At 49.5% G+C, this 21,497-nt stretch overlaps 1 protein-coding gene and 1 long non-coding RNA gene across 2 annotated transcripts; one reads left to right on the plus strand and one right to left on the minus strand.

Annotated features, from left to right (window-relative positions):
- Positions 1 to 15,203: 15,203 nt before the first annotated feature.
- Positions 15,204 to 17,853, minus strand: LOC137203985 (uncharacterized). Its single transcript, XR_010933397.1, has 2 exons — positions 17,308 to 17,853; positions 15,204 to 15,360 (listed from the first exon to the last, which is right to left on the minus strand). It is a non-coding gene; the product is annotated as an uncharacterized lncRNA (long non-coding RNA).
- A 96-nt stretch (positions 17,854 to 17,949) lies between these two features.
- On the plus strand, positions 17,950 to 20,938 carry FZD10 (frizzled class receptor 10). Its single transcript, XM_067701214.1, has one exon. The coding sequence runs from the start codon at positions 18,124 to 18,126 to the stop codon at positions 19,867 to 19,869; it is 1,746 nt and encodes a 581-aa protein (XP_067557315.1). The 5' UTR covers positions 17,950 to 18,123; the 3' UTR covers positions 19,870 to 20,938.
- Positions 20,939 to 21,497: the final 559 nt, after the last annotated feature.

Here is a 21,497-nt window from a genome sequence, read left to right on the forward strand (position 1 = left end):
ATCTTCTGAAAGAACCAGCTTTTACTTTTGTTGATCTTTGCTTTCATTTATTTCTGATCTCATCTTTATGCCTTCTTTCCTTCTGCTAACTTTGGGTTTTTTTTGTTCCTCTTTCTCTAATTGCTTTAGGTGTAAGGTTAGGTTGTTTATTTGAGATGTTTCTTGTTTCATAAGGTAGAATTGTATTGCTATATACTTCCCTCTTAGAACTGCTTTTGCTGCATCCCATAGGTTTTAGGTTGTTGTGTTTTCATTGTCATTTGTTTCTATGTATTTTTTGATTTCCTCTTTGATTTCTTCAGTGATCTCTTGGTTATATAGTAGTGTATTGTTTAGCCTCCATGTGTTTGTATTTTTTCCAGATTTTTTTCCTGTAATTGATATCTAGTCTCATAGCATTGTGGTCCGAAAAGATACTTGATAAGATTTCAATTTTCTTAAATTTACCAAGGCTTGATTTGTGACCCAAGATATGATCTATCCTGGAGAATGTTCCATGAGTACTTGAGAAGAATGTGTATTCTGTTGTTTTTGGATGGAATGTCCTATAAAATCAATTAAATCCATCTTGTTAAATGTGTCATCTAAAGCTTGTGTTTCCTTATTTATTTTCATTTTGGATGATCTGTCCATTGGTGAAAGTGGGGTGTTAAAGTCCCATACTATGATTGTGTTACTGTTGATTTCCCCTTTTATGGCTGTTAGCATTTGCCTTATGTATTGAGCTGCTCCTATGTTGGGTGCATAAATATTTACAATTGTTATATCTTCTTCTTGGATCGATCCCTTGATCATTATGTAGTGTCCTTCTTTGTCTCTTGTAATATTCTTTATTTTATAGTCGATTTTGTCTGATATGAGAATTGTTACTCCAGCTTTCTTTTGATTTCCATTTGCATGGAATATCTTTTTCCATCCCCTCACTTGCAGTCTGTATGTGTCCCTAGGTCTGAAGTGGGTCTCTTGTAGACAGCATATATACGGGTCTTGTTTTTGTATCCATTCATCCAGTCTATGTCTTTTGGTTGGAGCATTTAATCCATTTACATTTAAGGTAATTATCGATATGTATGTTCCTATTGCCATTTTCTTAATTGTTTTGGGTTTGTTATTGTAGGTCTTTTCCTTCTCTTGTGTTTCCTGCCTAGAGAAGTTCCTTTAGCCTTTGTTGTAAAGCTGGTTTGGTGGTGCTGAATTCTCTTAGCTTTCGCTTGTCTCTAAAGGTTTTAATTTCTCCATCAAATCTGAATGAGATCTTTGCTGGGTAGAGTAGTCTTGGTTGTAGGTTTTTCTCTTTCATCACTTTAAATATGTCCTGCCATTCCCTTCTGGCTTGTAGAGCTTCTGCTGAAAGATCAGCTGTTAACCTTGTGGGGATTCCCTTGTGTGTTATTTGTTGTTTTTCCCTTGCTGCTTTTAATAGTTTTTCTTTGTATTTAATTTTTGACAGTTTGATTAATATGTGTCTTGGTGTGTTTCTCCTTGGATTTATCCTGTATGGGACTCTCTGTGCTTCCTGGACTTGATTAACTATTTCCTTTCTCATATTAGGGAAGTTTTCAACTATAATCTCTTCAAATATTTTCTCAGTCCCTTTCTTTTTCTCTTCTTCTTCTGGGACCCCTATAATTCAAATGTTGGTGCGTCTAATGTTGTCCCAGAGGTCTCAGACTGTCCTCAGTTCTTTTCATTCTTTTTTCTTTATTCTGCTCTGCAGTAGTTATTTCCACTATTTTATCTTCCAGGTCACTTACCCGTTCTTCTGCCTCAGTTATTCTGCTATTGATCCCTTCTAGAGTATTTTTAATTTCATTTATTGTGTTGTTTATCATTGTTTGTTTCAGCTTTAGTTCTTCTAGGTCCTTGTTAATTGTTTCTTGCATTTTGTCTATTCTATTTCCAAGATTCTGGATCATCTTTACTGCCATTATTCTGAATTCTTTTTCAGGTAGACTGCCTATTTCCTCTTCATTTGTTAGGTCTGGTGGGTTTTTATCTTGCTCCTTCATCTGCTGTGTGTTTTTCTGTCTTCTCATTTTGCTTCAATTACTGTGTTTGGGGTCTCCTTTTTGCAGGCTGCAGGTTCGTAGTTCCCGTTGTTTTTGGTGTCTGCTCCCAGTGGCTAAGGTTTGTTCAGTGGGTTGTGTAGGCTTCCTGGTGGAGGGGACTAGTGCCTCTGTTCAGGTGGATGGGGCTGGATCTTGTCTTTCTGGTGGGCAGGTCCACATCTGGTGGTGTGTTTTGGGGTGTCTGTGGCCTTATTATTATTTTAGGAAGCCTCTGTGCTAATGGATGCAGTTGTGTTCCTGTCTTGCTAGTTGTTTGGCACAGGGTGTCCAGCACTGGAGCTTGCTGGTCATTGAGTGGAACTGGGTCTTGGTGTTGAGATGGAGATCTCTGGGAGATTTTCGCCGTTTGATATTACGTGGAGCTGGGAGGTCTCTTGTGGACCAGTGTCCTGATCTTGGCTCTCCCACCTCAGAGGCACAGCACTGACTCCTGGCTGCAGCACCAAGAGCCTTTCATCCACACGGCTCAGAATAAAAGCGAGAAAAAGTAGAAAGAAAGAAAGAAAGAAAGAAGGTAAAATAAAATAAAGTAAAATAAAATAAAGTAATTAAAATAAAAAATAATTATTAAGAAAAAAAATTTTTAAGTAAAAAACAAAACAAACAAATACAGACGGACAGAACCCTAGGACAAATGGTAAAAGCAAAGTTATACAGACAAAATCACACACAGAAGCATATCATACACACTCACAAAAAGAGGAAAAGGGAGAAATATATATATATCTTTGCTCTCAACGTCCACCTCCTCAATTAGGGGTGATTCGTTGTCTATTCATGTATTCCACAGATGCAGGTACATCAGGTTGATTGTGGAGCTTTAATCCGCTGCTCCTGAGGCTGCTGGGAGAGATTTCCCTTTCTCTTCTTTGTTCGCACAGCTCCCAGGGGCTCAGCTTTGGATTTGGCCCCGCCTGTGCGTGTAGGTCACCGGAGGGCGTCTGTTCTTCGCTCAGACAGGACGGGGTTAAAGGAGCCGCTGATTTGGGGGCTCCGGCTCACTCAGGCCGGGGGAGGGAGGGGTATGGATGCGGGGCGGGCCTGCGGCGGCAGAGGCCGGCGGAACGTTGCACCAGCCTGAGGCGCGCCGTGCGTTCTCCCGGGGGAGTTGTCCCTGGATCCCGGGACCCAGGCAGTGGCGGGCTGCACAGGCTCCCGGGAGGGGGTGGTGGAGAGTGACCTGTGCTCGCACACAGGCTTCTTGGTGGCGGCGGCAGCAGCCTTAGCGTCTCATGCCCGTCTCTGGGGTCCGCGCTGTTAGCCGCGGCTCGCGCCCGTGAGGCTTTTTAATTAAGTGCGGTCGCCTCCGTGGCACCGTCACTGTGCCCCTTTCCCCCATAGGTGACTTAATGGGGACACGGGCAGTAACCTCCTTACTGAGGTCCTTCGACAACGCCAGCCTGAGGCCCAGGGTCCTGCCTTCTCCTTTGATCTGGGTACAGGGACCAGCAGAGCACAGCCCCCGGGGCCTTAGGGCCCTGCGGAGAGACAGGACGACCTCACAGCTTGTTCACCAACCAATCTCCCTGTGTCCGTGGGTCCCTCCCTCTTCCACGGCCGGGTCTCCTGCGGGCTTGTCAGCCCCCAAGTCCAAACCCACCACCAGCCCGCCAACAGCCGGCCCCGCGGGGCAGGGAGGTCACCCGTCTGGTCCCGTGGCAGCGCTGGGAGCCCCGGCTGGTGAGGGGCGTCGGCTCAGAGGCGGGCTGAGAATTACGCTGCTTCGGGCGAAGCGCCCGGTGGCTCCGTGCGTTTGAGACGCCCATCGCCACGGTGCGTCTGAGTTGAAGGTCGGAAGATAACGGGGCATCCGTTTCCCGACACTCGGCAGCCCTGGGCCCGCAGCCTTACAGGGGAAAGGCCTGGATATTTAGAGGAGCCGCTCAGCCTGTCTGAGTCAGGCCAGGCCAGCGTCCTCCGAGGCCGCCGCAAAACAGCTGTTTGTGTTGGCAGAGCTGCCTGTATCCATTAGCCCGATGACTCCCCTGGCTTTAGCTTGGAGCCTGAACCCAAAGCAAACTCTCAATGAGAACCCTTCCCACAAGTCCTAAGCCAGCCACCCCGCGGAGCTTCCCAAACAGTCATTAAGCTTCCCAACTCCCGTCTGTACGTATAATTATGCCCACTTCACACGCAGCAAACTGAGGCAGAGCCCTCCACTGGCTCAGATCTGGGGACTGGGCTGTCACCCAAGTGATCTTGTCTCATTGTCTAGCCTAGAAGCAGGGGTCATCCTGGATGAACGGGGACGTATTCCCCCAAGCCTTGGATCTGGGTCAGTCATCGCCTGCCCGTGGCCCCAAGGCCACACCCCAAATGAAGGTGACAGCAGCAGCACGGGGCCCACAGAGAACTGGACCCCAGGGGTCCTGTCGATGGGGACAGTGACCTCTGTCTCCAGCCAGATCTGTGCCCAGATCTGGAGATTTCTTGAGAATCTGAAAGTGCAGTATTTCTGTGAAAATATGGCAATGTTGTAAAGTTACTAATCAATTAAAATTTCTTTAAAACACTGCCCAGGCCAAATAAATCATGTGTGTGGAGTGGGTTTAGGAACACATCTGGACCGTTTACCTAGATCAGCATAGTCTGACGGAAATGTGATGTGAGCCACATATGTGATTCTGCATGTTCTAGTTGCCACTTTAAAAACGTAAAGGTAGGGAGTTCTCCCTGGTGGCCTAGTGGTTAGGATTCCAGGCTTTCGCTGCCGTGGCCCAGGTTCAATCCCTGGTCGGGGAACGGAGATCCTGCAAGTTGTGCGGCGAGGCCAAAAAATAAGTTAAAAAAATAAAAATAATAAAACACAAAGGTAAATTACAGTTAATTGTGATAATATCTTCTATCTAACCCAATAATCCAAAATATTATCAGCGCAATGTGCATCAGTATAAGGACTACTAATGAGACGCTTAAGTCTTTGAAATTCTGGGTGACTCTTCCCTTAGAGCACGTCTTCATTTGTACTCGAACTATCTCAAGAGAGGGCAATTCGGACAAGCTCCCATGGGATCTGGGGCTGCGCAATGGGACAGCTCGGCTTGACAGCCTATCAGATTCTATGTGATTAGCATTTTCGGTAGCATTTCCATCGCCAGCACGTTATTTCCCCAGCACTCAGGCCAGAAACTCCACTCACCCAACCCCCATCTTATCCACCAGGCAGAGAGCATTTCCAAATAGCCCTTGAATGCATCCCTTAAAAGAAAATGTCCTCAACCTCTTTGACCTAAACTGTTTGAGTGGATACCTACTAAACCTCTCTACCTTCTGTCTGTATACCCTCTGCCCCAATCCCTTCACACCGCTGCCAGAAGGACCTTTTGAAAGCCAGCATCTGACCCTAGGGATGCATCTCTGCTCCCCAAACGTGCTACAAAGCTTTGAGACCCCGTGCCTTTGTGTGTGCTGTTCCCTCCACTTCGCGTGCCCTTCCCCCTTTCTCAGTCTTTGGGATTCCTACCCACCTTTCTAAGACTGTTGAAATGTTGCCTTTTCTGGAAACCCCTCTCCTATCTTCCAAAACAAAACAAATCATCCTTGCCTTTATCCTACCAGCCCTTCTCTAGAAGACTCGTCACGCAGTCCTGAACTTTCACGTGTGTCCTCTCTTTCCTGCCGCTACTAGTTATTAGAGCACTCGGTAGGTAGTGCCGCAGCCTGCCCAGGGTGGGGTCTAAGTGAACTGCACCCTTAGGGCTGTGTGGTGCACAAGCCGTGTAAGTGATGGAGTGTCTTTGTATCAGGTACTGCCGTTCGCCTTTACATGTTACCGTTGCCCTGAGTCCTACTATTATTTTGTTGTTAAGAAAACCGGGGCTCGGAGAGGTGAAGCAGCTTGCCCAAGGTCACAGAGCACTTACGCGGTAGAACTAGACTCCAAACCCAGGGATCTGGTCCAACCACTATGTGAGGCCACTTGGGAATTCCTGAATGGTGACAGGGAACAGGACTTCGTAACATTCTAGCACCGTGGCTGGCACTCAGAATGTGCCACGTGCTTACTGAGTAAGGACTGCAGGAAGATGCACTCCGGGGCTCGGTGCCCAGAACTTTGCCTGCCAGGCTTGTTCTTGTCTTCCACATTCAGGACAGATGTCACCTCTTAAGAGACCATCCCTGACCACCCCATCAAAGCAGTCACCCTCCCGCCACTCAGGGGGCTCCAACATATCCCAGAGCTGGGACAATCAAAGTGCAGTAAGACTGGAAAATCTGCCCCATAGACACAGGCAAATAGAATCACGTGTCCCTGTGATGACCCCTCTGCTCTGAGAGGCAGCAAAGGCTTTCTCCAAAGGTCCAGATAATAAATACTTTCCACCTTTCAGTCTGGACAGTCTGTTGCAATGACTCAACCCTCATTGTCTTGGGAAAATAGCCATCTGCAAAATGTCAAGGAGTGGGTGTGTTTCGATAAAACTTTATTTACAAAAGCAGGCGTTGGGTGGATCGCAGGACGTCGTTGCCAGCTCCTGCTTCGTTTAAGGAAAGAGTTGTCATATAAATAAAAGAACCAGCAGACGGCTAGCACGGTGTTTAAACACTGTCCTGAAATATAGGGCAGAGGCATATTACGCAGAGGATTTGTTCACGAAGATCTTGCCTTTTGTAAATCTGCTGCATAATTCAAGGCTAATTTTTGCAAAGAAGTACGTCTCAGGAAGGACCTTGTCAGTATTTCTAGCTCAAAGGGGACAGAGCTGCAGCCGTAAATGCAGTACTATTGACTTAGTCTGCGGGGTTTCACATGATTTGATTTTTTCAATTGAATTTTATAATTGGGGTGTAGGTGTTGCTATGTATAAAATAGATAACCAACAGGGACCTACTGTATAGCACAGGGAACTCTGCTCAATATTTTATAATAACCTATAAGGGGAAAGAATCTGAAAAAGAATAGTTATATATGTACGTATAACTGAATCACTTTGCTGTACACCTGAAACTAACACAACATTGTAAATCAACTATACTTCAATAAAATAATAAAATAAAATAAAACTGGGGTGTAGGTGACATTTTTTCCAATTTTGTTTTAGTGAAACTCTATTAATATTTGTTGTACCAACCTAGTTGAAATTCACATAATGTGAATTTGCACAAAAGGCAGCCACCTTTTGGTGGCATCTGCCTCCCCCACTGGCCGTAATCTCCCCGAGAGCAAAACATCATCTTCCCACCCACCCCTTTCCTCCAAGTGGGGGTCCCGTGCTTGCTGCATGGCAGACACTCAACACACACGCATGCACACACGCACACACACACGCACACACGCACACACCCATGATCTGAACGGAGGATCTGTTTTACCTCTAAGAGCAAATCAGGAAGGAATAAGCTTCAACTATAGCTGTGGCGATTTCAGGGAGATACCAGCGCTTCCTGATTACAAAGAATGTTAAACGCTGCAGCTTCCGGTGGTTCTGCAGTCTTTTTCTCTGGAAACTCTTTGTGTGTTTGTTTGTTTTGTAACAGCCATTCATGTTGGATGGCATAGAGACCCGACCAGGCAGGAAGCAGAAGGAGGGAGCGGGAAATATTCCCGATATCCTTCCAAACTTAGCATCTAGGATCTGAACATTCCTTCTCTACAAAGTATGGCCTGTGCCTTTTTTTCCGTACCCTACACCAAGCACTTAAAAGTCACATGTCACCGTGGCCTCGTAGCTTTAATAAACCACATCAAAAGCATTTTGCAAAGATGCTTCTTCCTCTATGAAACCTGAAGCCGTAAGTGGACCTGCTATTAGGCTGGTAATTAAGCCGCTCCCTGGGCCCAGTGGATATGCATTCAACCTGCCAGAAGATGATGCAACGCATGCCTTCCTCAGTGGGATCCTCAGGGCCTGACTCCCGTGTTCCCCCAGATACCTCGCTCCAACTCTGTGTGCAGCCGGGGAGGTACCAGCGTGTGAAACTCGGTTTCAACCACAAAACCCAACTGACCGCAGCAAACAGCTCTCACCAAAGAGCCACGGGGTGACCAAAAAGACGGCTTTTCCCACTGTTCTCCCTGAGGAAAATGCAGTCACTGCAGTCAAAATGCCGTCTCCCTCAGCTCACTGCCTTGGCTGTCCTCTGAGACACCAAAACAGACCTTACAGATGCCTGTCCAACCCCTGTTATTTTCTCCCCTGCCGATGTGGCCTGGCCCTGCTTGGGTACCTGCCCTCCTCCCCAGGGCTCCAGGGCTGCATCCCATTTGGTCCACGCCAATCACAGGGCTCTTATTGCCCCAGCCTCTGTCAAAGCATCGCCCTTTAAAATCCCAGATAGAGGGAACTTCTCTGGTTTAAGCCAGCTCCAGTTGAGTTTTGTCACTTGCTAATGAGACTCCTAACTAATGCAATGAAAAACAAATGCTCTAATACTAACAGATACCAACGTTGATGGGTGCCCCGTGCTCGATACCATGATAAGCTGTTTGCATAAATTCTTTCATGTAACCCTCCCCATAACCTGTTGAGGACATAGCTCCCATATCACAGGTAAGGAGCAGACGTTCAGAAAGACTTAGTAAGCTATCTAAGGCTGTCTACAAGGTAGGCACCAGCCCTTGTGTGAAGTAGGAAAGGATGGCCCCTCTCAGCAGAGGGCACACACCTCAGTGGAATGAGATTTCAGGATGCTTCTGCAAATTGGAAGAAGGGGCAGACACAGGCCCAGGCCAGGGAGCATGGTTTAGGAGTGAGGTAGCGGGGGCTGGATTGCAGCTCCCTTACCCCTGTAACTAAGTGCCTTTGTGTGGGTCACGTCTGCACACCTGAACAGAGTACAGCGGATGACCCCACTCCGATGTCGCGCAACCAAGCCTGGAATCTCCATCCATCTGACCCCAAAGCTTCTTGACCAGTGTATTAGTTAGGGGCCAACCAGAGAAACAGAACCTACAGTAGGAGGTAGAGAGAGAGATTTATTGCAAGGTATCAGCCTACGTGATTTTGAGGGCTGCTGGCTGGGCAAACTTGAAATCCACAGAGCAGGCTGGAAACCTTAGTTCTCTTATGATCTTTCACCTCTTGGTACGAGGCCCACTCACGTTATTGAGGATAATCTCCTTTACTTAAACTCAACTGATGTGGATGACAATCACCTCTACTAAACACCTTTCCAGTAATACCTGGATGCAGGTTTCATTGAAAAACCTAAGTGTCCATCATCGGATGAATGGATAAAGAAGATGTGGCACATATATACAATGGAATACTACTCAGCCATAAAAAGAAACGAAATTGAGCTATTTGTAATGAGGTGGATAGACCTAGAGTCTGTCATACAGAGTGAGGTAAGTCAGAAAGAGAAAGACAAATACCGCATGCTAACACATATATATGGAATCTAAGGGGAAAAAAATGTCATGAAGAACCTAGGGGTAAGACAGGAATAAAGACACAGACCTACTAGAGAACGGACTTGAGGGTACGGGGAGGGGGAAGGGTAAGCTGTGACAGAGAGAGCGTGGCATGGACATATATACACTACCAAACGTAAAATAGATAGCTAGTGGGAAGCAGCCGCATAGCACAGGGAGATCAGCCTGGTGCTTTGTGACCACCTAGAGGGGTGGGATAAGGAGGGTGGGAGGGAGAGAGACGCAAGAGGGAAGAGATATGGGAACATATGTATATGTATAACTGCTTCACTTTGTTATAAAGCAGAAACTAACACACCATTGTAAAGCAATTATACTCCAATAAAGATGTTAAAAAAAAAAAAGCTGGTGACAATGGCCTGGCCGAGTGGACACATCATGCTGACCGTCACAACCACCTGCGATTGCTGCTCTTCTCACCGTGTCACAGGTGTTAGGCTGGAAGGGTCTCTGGTCATCTCTCTCCATCTGCAGGGGTGGCCCAGACTTGCCTGGTTCCCCCTTCGTGTCCCAGCGTGATTAGTTATATGGTACGTTAATCACATATAAATCAAACCCTGCGAGCTTTTTGACCCTCCTGCAGGATCTGTAAAGCTGCCCTTTCCTTTCTATCCCACCTCCTAAGCTCTGGCATCTCTGCTTCTACCGTCAGAGGCTGAAGGGCAGCGGAAGGGAGTGATGCGGAGCCTGGCTTCAGGGTCTGCCTAAGGTCTTCAGGCTGCATGAGTGACTTAACCTCTTTGAACTTTAGTTTCCTTCTCCATAGCACGGAGATAACGATAGTCCCAACTAGGTGGGGCTCTAGCAAGGATGAAAAAAATGACAAAATTCCTAAAGCGCTGAGGACAGTGCCTGGCCGGTGGCAAGTGTTCAATAAACGAGATCACCATGGTGATCAGGACGCTGAGGATGCCCCTCTGGTTCCCTCACTTCCTCCTGGTCCAGGCAGCATCTCTCCAGCCATAGTCCTTGTGATGTAGCTGCCCAGAGTCTTCCATCACACAGGGGCATCCTAGGACGGACCCGTGCATCTCGCTGCCTGTATACACGGGACGGAACAGGAGGAGGTTCCTCAACGTCTTGAAATTATTTTCGATTTGTAATTATTACGCAGACTTTCAGGAATGAAGGGAAATAAATATTTTCTAATATTCAAGGAACAAAAAAAGGTTGAGTCTCCTCTTTCAGCTGCAACCTCGGGGATTTTGAGAGGGCACGATCTTTTGTGTAGGATGTCAGTGTGGAAAAAAGTCACCCACAGAATCGTTGAAAAGACATGCATTGGGCATGGTTCTTGGTCCTGGGAATGCAGAGAGGATCGAGTTTGGAAGTTCAGCTTGAAAATTAGACTTTGAATACACATATAGATTTATATATCTGTATTTAGATTATATAATTAGATTATGCATTTAATACATGTATATTAGACAGAGAGAGAGAGAGAAGGGGAAAGACGTTGTCAGAAAAGAGAATCTTTATTCTTCAAGTTACCATTCTTAACTACAAGAACAGTCACAAAGACCTTCCCAAGTGTTATATTATGAAAAAAAAGGGTGAGATGCATGCAGGGACAGCAAAACTATCTTCCCTACCCTATTCTGGGCCTTAAAGAAAAATGGGATTTTGCATTTGAATTGTCATTTACAAGGAGGAGAGCGGAGCAGGTGATCTGAAGGAGTTTCTTTTCTGGAAGTGAAATTCACAAGAGAAACGGACTGTTTCTGAAAGCAGCAGAAATTCATCACCGCCTTTCAGATCTAGGCTGGAGGTAAAGGGGAAGCAGACTTCCTGGAAAGGGATCTGCAGCCGCTGAGAGTGGTTCCAGCAGGAGGATAGGGACTCCGCAGCTGTGCTGCGAGGCCCACCCCCATCTTTGCTTCCAACTTGTCAGCTGCTTATTCCTGGTTAAATTCAAGGAAGAAGAGGGAAGCTATAAGTGTAGCAGTTGGACTGGAAAGAAAAAGACTCGTAAATGATGCTATCGGCAGACTGTCTTGCCTTCTAACCAATGACGATAAATGAAGAAATTAACAAAGAGAAGTCAAAAGGCGACTGACCAGAGTTTATACACTGGTTAATCCCAGTGCCAGACACAGTTCGAAGCACTTTGAGTTGTCTCACTTAATCCTACCCCAGACCTTATAAAGGAGGTGTTGGTATTATCCTCATTTTATAACAAAGTTCAGAGAGGTTAAGTAACTTGCCTGAGATCACACAGCTGAGGCCAGGGGTAAACCAACACAGGAAACTCACACGTGGTGTTTCCTCTACCTTTTCCTCACCATTTGTGACCCTAAAGAATCCCTTCAAACACAAGAAAGCAGAACATCAAAATGATCAGAGAGTGGCAGATGCCTCCCAGTCCAGGAGGAAAGGAAAAAAAAGCCATAAACCAGGGCTTTGTCCTTCTACGGGCTGCTGACATGATACCAAAACAGGGGCCCTTTCTGAGAGTCGGCACTGAGTTCCTGCACACCTCCTACCCAGGGGCAGGCAGGGCAGTGGAGGGAGCTCGGAGCCCACTGCCCGGTTTTGAATCCTGACTCTGCCCCACCAGCCGTGTGGTCTTGGCAAGTTACTCAGACTCCCGAACTTCAGTTCCTCACTGGGAAGTGGGAATCTCCCCTGGACCTGCTTCATGGGGTCACGTGAAAGGCTTAGAACAGTGCCTGGCATGGGTCAAATGCTCAATCAACGTTTACTCTGGTTAGCACTTTAATTATTGACGTACATGATTATTGGCTTATATTATTTCAGGCCTAACATTGTCATTGCCCAAACCCCCTGCTCACTAATGTCACGCCCTGTTGCATCCTTGATGGTGCTCTCAGCTTCCACGGACACTGCATTGCAACCATCATGACAGCTGCGGTGAACCCTGCACTTGTTAGCATTGCTCTAAGTGCTCCGCGTGTATCACAGCACAATCCTCCCCATGCCCTGTGAGGTTGGAACCCCACTGCTGCCCATTTTTCAGATGAGAAAACTGAGGCATGGAGACAGGAAGGAACTCTCCCTAGGTCATGAGGCTAGAACATGGGGCAGGGGATTAAGACCCAGATCCTACATAGTCACCACCACGGGTTAGAGCTGCCCCTGGTTTTGGCAAAGTGGTTTCAGACTCATCAGGGCAAAACTGGGAGGTTGGTTCTTTTCCCTTTCTTCTTAAGGCAGGACCAGGCTTGTGGGTGTATCCGCTCTGTCCCTGAAGGGAAGGTCTCCCCATCTAATCCGCCCCCCTCACCTGTGCAGGGGCAGCGGCCTCTGGAGAGGGTGGTACTGGCCTCTTTCTTAGCATCCCATCTCAGGACAGGCAATGAAAAAGGGTCCCAGGGTGGAGGCGCAAAGCAGAAAGGAAACAGATGGGAAGGTGAGTAATTAAATCAATATACACCCAACAGCCAAGGGGGGGAGGAGGGGGCGGGGCAGAAGCAAAGCAATCCCATCCAAAACTGAAGTCTGAGCTCCTATCATGTGTGTTCATTTCCAAAAGGCCGTTTCTTAAAGCTGTTTGGAATATAAATGCAAAACAAAACAAAACACACACACCCCATCCCTGCAACACACACACGCACGCATACACACAAGGATGCCCTTTTGTTTCATTTTTCTGGAATTCTGATTTTTCTTCCCATAGAATTCTCCTCCCACCCCCCGGAGCAGCTCCGTACAGAATTACAGGTTTAGGTACTTTGATGGGGCCGGTTCTGTCAGAGGTGAAGGGTCAATTTGTTTGTATTTTAGAGCAGACGTGTGCTAAGCCTTCCTATATTTTAAACAGATAATGTCCTTGTAATCTGGAAGCACTTACATCGAAGGCCGGCTTTGTCCCCTTTTTCAGCGTGTGTGTCGCTCTCGCCCGTCTCTGTTGAGATGAAAAAGAAATACTGTATCTTTAAATTAGGAGGCGCCGGATAATGAATCTTGGGCAGTGAAAAGGCTAATGCCATGTGGAGGAGAAGGAGTTTAATCTAATTTAGTTGGAGGGTGTCTGTCTGCGGTGTTGTTTTTGGAGTGTGGGAATAGAGGGGAAAGCTGTCCCCTTGAATGGTCGCTCCAGCGCCAGAAGCAGTGGGGAGCCGCGTAGACGCCAGTGATCCAAAGCCGGGCCTTGAAAGGGGGATTAGAGACATGCTCTGATTTGCAATTCACACTAATGCACCCCGTGGAACCTTTGGTAATATTTCAAACCACGTTTCAAGGGAAGTGGCCTTAAAATCGCTGTCTAAATTGTGCTGGGGAGACAGAGTGCCCTCCAGTCATCCGTTTTATGATGTGGACGCTTTGCTGTTTGTTTCTCATCGCCCCACCCCCATCTCAACCTCTTCCGACGAGTGTTTTTAGGTGGAATTGAAACTTCTGTGCCCGCTGAATCTGCTGCAGCTCGCCTGGCTTCTCGGGTGGCGCACGCTGTGTGTTTAGTAAAGCATCCCTTCAGATGACCAAAGGTATTTTCCTTGGAGAAAAATGTGGGGCGGTAGGGGTGGGGGGAAAGGGCACGCTTGCTTGGTTAGAAAGCAGAATTCTCCATGCCTTTTTTTTTTTTTTTTTTTTTTTAAATCTGATAATAAGTGTCTGCAGAAACGTAACCCAAGAGGAGGTCAGGGAAAATGGCGCCTTTTGGTATCAGAGATCGCTCTGCATGTCGGGCAATTATGAGCATCTCGTTCTTACTTGAAAGGAGAATCGGAACCGCGCTGATGAAATACAAATATTGATGATAGTAGGAGATAAAAGAAGTAACACCACGCTCACTTCATGGGATCATCAAACATCAATGTGCCAAGAGAGATGCTCCCAGCAACTGTTCCTGGAAAACACAGATAACCTGAACCACTTTCTACCTTCAACTTTATTAACACCCTTTTCCTTTCCTAAACTCTGCTGATATGCTACAAGTTCACTCTCGCAATTAGCTTGTAACGTGCTAAGTCTATGGTTCAATTTCTTTCTATTGCTGAAAGAGCTAGTACTTTTTATCTGAAAGAGATTACTGTGAGTTTTCTCAAATCTCATTTCAGAAAGATCTCACACAGTGCTTATAATTTCCACTGACCATAACACCGTAAGAGGCGATACAACTTTGATTTTTAGCAATATCTGTGTCAAAGTGTTTTCTACTTCGGACCTCGCTAGAACGAGATGAAACTCTGCCTCTCTCTCAATTCCCTTCCATCCCAAAATATTTAGTTTTCCATCAAAATATTGCCTGACTCCTGAAATCATATTCCCATTCAAAAACCTTATACTTTTCTGGGCAAACATTTGCAAGAACTTGAAGGTAGTTAATGTTTAAGAGTGTCTCTCCCATATATATATTTTTAGGCAGTTGGGGTGAAACATATATATATACAAATATATATATATATATATATATATTCCTTGTCCCTGCATGTTATTTGAAATCATGTTTAATTATAAAGTTTCATTAAAAACCTTTGCTCAAAATTTTAGAGGCCTAATAAGATTTCCATTAATTTAAACATATCGCTATTCCCACGACAGCCCCAAATGCTTTCTTTTCCCTCTTTCATCCGTGGTTAAATATGTAAATAAAATGTCTAAAGTCATTCTTCAAAGAAGACAAAAGAAAAAAGAGCTGAGGGGAGAGACAGCCATAAAATTCCTCCCAATTCTCCATAACATTTGCCAGAGGGGGGCCGGTTGCCAGCCCGGGCTAAGCAGCAGGGAACCCGCTGCTTCTTAGAATCACACATCTCAAATCCCACACACAGGAAAATAAAATAAAATAAAATATCTTTTCAGCCGGAGCCATCAAAAGACCCTTTTCATTTATTAGTTACAGAGTTATCTTGCAGTTGGTGATTTCTCAGAGCCTCATTTTTCTATCATAATGTCTATTTGTTGGTTTCCATCTCAGCTGGGCAGAGCGAAGCACTTCTGCAGACATTTTTTCTAAAAAAAACGAGAGAAGAAAGCAATCTGAAGTGGTTGTAGTGAAAATAACGGGTCTGAACATGGCCGAAGTAAAACAGCACAGAAAAGATCAATTAGGAGGCACCTTCTCAAATAGCTAACACCCCACTCCCGGTGTTTGGCACTGCCCCTGACTCTCTCACATTTATATTTTCAGAGCTTCTGAGGGAAGGAAAGGAAAAGGAAAAGAAGGAAAATGATGTCCAAGGAAGGATCTTGGCAAGGAAAATTCTAGAAAAGCCAAGGGATGTCCACTGAATCTTTTTTAATGGAAAGGTTTGGAAAACAGCTCACTAGACTCAAAAAATATATACACACGCACAAAAAAACGCCCATCCCCAAACAAACAAACTATCATAAGAAAACTGGCAGCCTTGGAAAAAGCATCTCGGCAAACAATCCAGTTGAAGGCGGTTGTTCTGACTGCCTTAGCGTTCACCTCGACCACCTTTTTCTCCACTCTCTTCCTCACCCGAACCTCTTCCAACACCTCACACTGAGATCCAGGGACACTGATTCAGTGCCCGGTGCAACTCCCAGCCTCATTCGTCTCAGTGTTTGCTGGATGGATGGATGGATGGAAAGAAGGAAGGAGGGAAGGAAGGAAGGAAGGAAGGAAGGTGGATATGTGAGTTCTCCCAAGTTTACTAGATGTAAAATCCTGAGACTTGTTTCAAATAAAAGCCAATACTCTAAAAAGCCTTCTCAGAGGAAGTGCCCCACTTCTGCCCCCGCCGCCAAGAAGCTTCCTAGCAGTAGTGTTTCCTTCTTCGGCGCTTCCTAGAAATAGCCAGGGACCCGCAGCGCCCGCCGCTCCTGCAAAGCCCCGGGGGTGGGGGGGAGGCGGGGGGGGCGGCAAGACCGGGGGCCCCCCGCACCGACTCTCAGGGATGTCTGGACACACGGTACACCCCTGCAGAGGGCTAACCCCAGAAAGGCAGGAGGACAAAGGAGGCCCCGGTCCGCAGGGCCCGCTCCTCTGACCTCTCCTCCCGCCCGGGAAAGTCCTCCAACTCGCCCCGCTATGCGTGATCCTGGGAGTTTCCGGAAAACTTTAAGAGATCTTGATCTCGAGAGCGGCTAAGAGGAGAGAGGCCCGGCCACCCCCTAGGGGTCCTGTTTACTGAAGGGTTAATACGGGCAGCCAGGTGACGCGACGGGCAAGTTCTCTGGAGGTGGGGCGTGGGCGTGCGTGGCCGAAGTGACTTCGTCCCCAATTGGCGCCCCCCATCCGAGGGGGGTGATCTAAGGGCACTGGGCCAGGGCGCTCCCTCCGCACCTTTTAAGAGAACTGAGAGGCACGGGCGCCTCCCCTTGCCCGGGGAGTTGGGGACCCTCGGAGCGAGCTGACTCAGCGCCCGCCCACCTCCCACCCTCAACGCCGCAGCATCCCGCGGGTCTGCAGCCCAGGAGGGAGCAGTCGGGCAAATCACTGGCCAAATAATATAAATACCCGACGAGCGAATGACTTCCTATAATAAATAAACCCAGCCGCCTAGAAGAAATCAGCAGCCCTGCCTGGCGCGAGGCCCCTCAACTCCGCGGCGCTGTCGGGGGCGCGGGTCCCTCTGCTACACGCCAAGCCCCCCGCGGCCCGAGGCGGGGGGGGGGGGTGGGACCTAAAGAGCCCCAGGAAGCTGCCCGCCCCTCCCCCTCCTCCTCCCCCTCCCCGCCTTCTCCGCGGAAACCGCGGAGGAGCGGTCCTAAAATCTGGATTCCCAGAGCCCTTCCCCCCCGGCCCTTAGCTCTACTCTTTGAAATTTCAAAGAGACCCCTCCCCGGAGCCGGAGACCCGACGCAGGCCTGGTAACTCCGCAGCCTCGGGAAGATGCGAGCAGGTTTACAAGCTAAGGGGCCACTTTATGGCCGAGGCCATAAAACGCAAATCCCACCTCGCTTTGAAAGCGCCCTCCGCCCGGGACCCACCATAAAAACCAGGGGCGACGCGCCCCCAGCCTCGGCCGCGGACCAGCCCGCCCCTCCTCCGGCCAGGCTCCGAACTCCCAGTCACCCCGGCGTCCTTGGGCTGCGGGGGACGAGGCCGGGGGCTCCTCGGGAAAGGGGGCGCAGGCGGGGAGGCGGCGCGAGGCCAAGTTGGAGGCCGGCGCAGAGGGCGAAGGAGCGGCAGGAGGGACGCACGGGAGTGCGGCGGCGCGGGGCCGGGGGCCGGGGGCCGGGGGGCGGCGGCGGGAGCGGGCGGCCCGGAGCTGCGCTTTCTCATGCAAAGCAGCGGCGGGGCGGGGCGGGGCGCGCGGCCCGGGGGCGGGGCCTGTCACCGCTCGGCTGTTTCCCCCTTTGCCTTTTCGCTCGGCGGCTCCGGCCGGGACCAGATCTCCGAAAGGCTGCGGGCCGGGCCGGGCAGAGGCCGGCGCGGGGAGGGCGGAGCCGCCGCCAGCCGCCGGCCCCCGTGCGCCCGCGCCGCCCGCCCTCTCCGCGCGCTCCCACGAGAGGCCAAAGTTGGCGGCGGCGGCGGCGGCGGCCCGCGCGCCGAGAGCTCCGGGGGTCCTGTCGCTTCCCGGTATTGTTCGCAAACTTTGCTCGTCTCCTCCGCGGCCTCACCTCGGCGGAGGCGGCGCGCGGAGAGCGGGGCCGGGGGCGCTCCGTGCGCATCGCTCGGGCTGAGCTGGGCGGGCATGGGCGGGGGCCCGAGCGGGGACGAGGAGCCGGAGCCGGCAGCCCGAGCCCCGGAGCGGCGGCTCTGAGGGCGGCCGACCTCCCCGCGGGGACACCTCCGACACCACCATGCAGCGCCCGGGCCCCCGCCTGTGGCTGGTCCTTCAGGTGATGGGCTCGTGCGCCGCCATCAGCTCCATGGACATGGAGCGTCCGGGCGACGGCAGGTGCCAGCCCATCGAGATCCCGATGTGCAAGGACATTGGCTACAACATGACCCGCATGCCCAACCTGATGGGCCACGAGAACCAGCGCGAGGCCGCCATCCAGCTGCACGAGTTCGCGCCGCTGGTGGAGTACGGCTGCCACGGCCACCTCCGCTTCTTCCTGTGCTCCCTGTACGCGCCCATGTGCACCGAGCAAGTCTCCACCCCCATCCCCGCCTGCCGGGTCATGTGCGAGCAGGCCCGGCTCAAGTGCTCCCCGATCATGGAGCAGTTCAACTTCAAGTGGCCCGACTCGCTGGACTGCAGCAAACTCCCCAACAAGAACGACCCCAATTACCTGTGCATGGAGGCGCCCAACAACGGCTCGGACGAGCCCGCGCGGGGCTCGGGCATGTTCCCGCCGCTCTTCCGGCCGCAGCGGCCGCACAGCGCGCAGGAGAACCAGCTGAAGGACGGGGGACCCGGGCGCGTCGGCTGCGACAACCCGGGCAAGTTCCGCCACGTGGAGAAGAGCGCGTCGTGCGCGCCGCTCTGCACGCCGGGCGTGGACGTCTACTGGAGCCGCGACGACAAGCACTTCGCCGTGGTCTGGCTGGCCGTCTGGTCCGTGCTCTGCTTCTTCTCCAGCGCCTTCACCGTGCTCACCTTCCTCATCGACCCGGCGCGCTTCAGGTACCCCGAGCGCCCCATCATCTTCCTCTCCATGTGCTACTGCGTCTACTCGGTGGGCTACATCATCCGCCTCTTCGCGGGCGCCGAGAGCGTCGCCTGCGACCGGGACAGCGGGCAGCTGTACGTCATCCAGGAGGGGCTTGAGAGCACGGGCTGCACCCTGGTCTTCCTGGTCCTCTACTACTTCGGCATGGCCAGTTCCCTGTGGTGGGTGATTCTCACGCTCACCTGGTTTCTGGCTGCGGGCAAGAAGTGGGGCCACGAGGCCATCGAGGCCAACAGCAGCTACTTCCACCTGGCCGCCTGGGCCATCCCGGCCGTGAAGACCATCCTAATCCTGGTCATGCGCAGGGTCGCGGGGGACGAGCTGACCGGCGTCTGCTACGTGGGGAGCATGGACGTCAACGCCCTCACCGGCTTCGTCCTCATCCCGCTGGCCTGTTACCTCATCATCGGCACTTCCTTTATCCTCTCGGGCTTCGTGGCCCTTTTCCACATCCGGAGGGTGATGAAAACGGGTGGGGAGAACACGGACAAACTGGAAAAGCTCATGGTGAGGATAGGGGTCTTCTCCGTGCTCTACACGGTGCCGGCCACCTGTGTGATTGCCTGTTACTTTTACGAACGCCTCAACGTGGAGTATTGGAAAATCCTGGCCACGCAGCACAAGTGCAAAATGAACAACCAGACTAAAAACCTGGACTGTCTGATGGCCGCCTCCATCCCCGCGGTGGAGATCTTCATGGTGAAGATTTTCATGCTGTTGGTGGTGGGCATCACCAGTGGCATGTGGGTCTGGACATCCAAGACTCTGCAGTCCTGGCAGAACGTTTGCAGCCGCAGGTTCAAGAAAAAGAGCCGAAGAAAACCGGCCAGCGTGATCACCAGCAGTGGAATTTACAAAAAAGCCCAGCATCCCCCAAAAACCCATCTCGGGAAATATGAAATCCCTGCCCAGCCTCCCACCTGCGTGTGAATGGAGGGAAGGCCGGCACGGAAAACTTTCCCAGGGAGGATGCAGTGGCAGAGTCAGAGCCAAACATGGTGCTTTTCTCCGTCGGTTGGTTGCTTGCTTGTTTTGTTCTGTTTTTTCTTTTTTTCTTTTTAAATAAAAGTAAAAGGAAAAAAATAAAAAGCTTTTACCCTGAAATTCAGGATGCTGTGATAACACTGAAAGTCAAAATGTACTTAAAGGGGTTTGTTTTGTTTTTGTTTTCAGTGAAGGAGAACCCTCCCAGTTAAGTAGCCTCTTGTGTAACTAATTTGTGGTAACATAGTTGATTCAGGCCCCCAGAAGAAAACTTTTGTTTAGAACCTTCCATAAATATACATCTGTGTGTTTGAGTTGGCTTTGCTATCCATTTACAAATCAGAGAAGAGATAACTTCTTTGCAAATTAAAGAGCCTCTGCTGAGTTTCAAAAAGGGAGAAAGAGAGAGAGTCACTGTCCGGCAGGGGAGCCCAGGGCCACCCTCAGGAAGGCTGCGTGTAGACAGCAACTTCTGTGCCAACAGGAAGAAAGAGAAAGCCTGACAACTCAGTACCCTCCAGTGGATTTGGAGTCACTTAAAAGAGACTCCAGCCTCCACAAATGGTCTTTCTCCGACATAGAAACTTCCACCAAACCTCATATTGGTCAATGCCAACGATGTGCAATACATTTTTTTTTTCTCTTTACGTGAAAATCAAAAGAGAAACAAGTATTTTGCTGTACATAAAGACAACAAAAGAAATCTCCTAACAAAAGAACTAAGAGGCCCAGCCCTCAGAACCCCTTTAGTTTTACAGTTCGTGGCTTTTTAATGGAAACCAAGCCAATGTGACACACGTTTGGACTGATTCGCGGAAGGGTGGGTGGAGAGGGGGGAAGGATCCTTCAAAAGTGCCCAAAGGGCTCATTGACTCTTTCTATTGTTAAACAAATGGTCTCCATGAATAGACGCGGGAAGCCATCTACCAACCTTGGAGTTTATTCTCCTCACCAGGAAACGCCAGGAAAGAGTGGTCCTGCTGGTGTCTATCTGTAATATATGATATTTTTCATGCTTCACTATTTTATTAAAAATAAAAGATGTTCTTTAGTTTGGCGCTGCTCCCTTGTGCGTTGTTAGGTGACCCTTCTCAGTGCGTGGAGAGAACAGAGAAGACTTTCTCCTTCTGTTTGCTTTTCAAGCAAATCCTGCGTGTGCATCTCTCTCTAGAGGTCATTGGTTATCTATGTGAAATGGCAAATGGACGGATTCCAAAGTGGGCACAGGATGATTTAATTTCAGGCTTCCTCCATGCAGGAAGCAGCTGTGGTTGGAAGTTGTCTCTTGAGTGGCAGGATGCAAGGGTCCGGTTTTAGCACAGTTCATTAAGGAGCAGCTTGGGTACCAAGCGTGGATACACTCGTGCCCCTGCACTAGGGTCCGGAGAATGGATCCAGCCAATTAGGAGAATTAAATCAGAGTAGGGCTCAGTTGACCTGCTGGGGTCAAATTGTACTGAGATAGAATGGTATACAGCCGTCCAAAGGATGCTGGCTTTACAGCAACTCCTGGACGCGTTTACAAAACAGACTGTAGATCTGGACAGGATAAACTATCTGCTAAGAGTGCTGAG

This window comes from Pseudorca crassidens, chromosome 12, assembly GCF_039906515.1.
Source record: "Pseudorca crassidens isolate mPseCra1 chromosome 12, mPseCra1.hap1, whole genome shotgun sequence".
NCBI classification, from domain to species: domain Eukaryota; kingdom Metazoa; phylum Chordata; class Mammalia; order Artiodactyla; family Delphinidae; genus Pseudorca; species Pseudorca crassidens.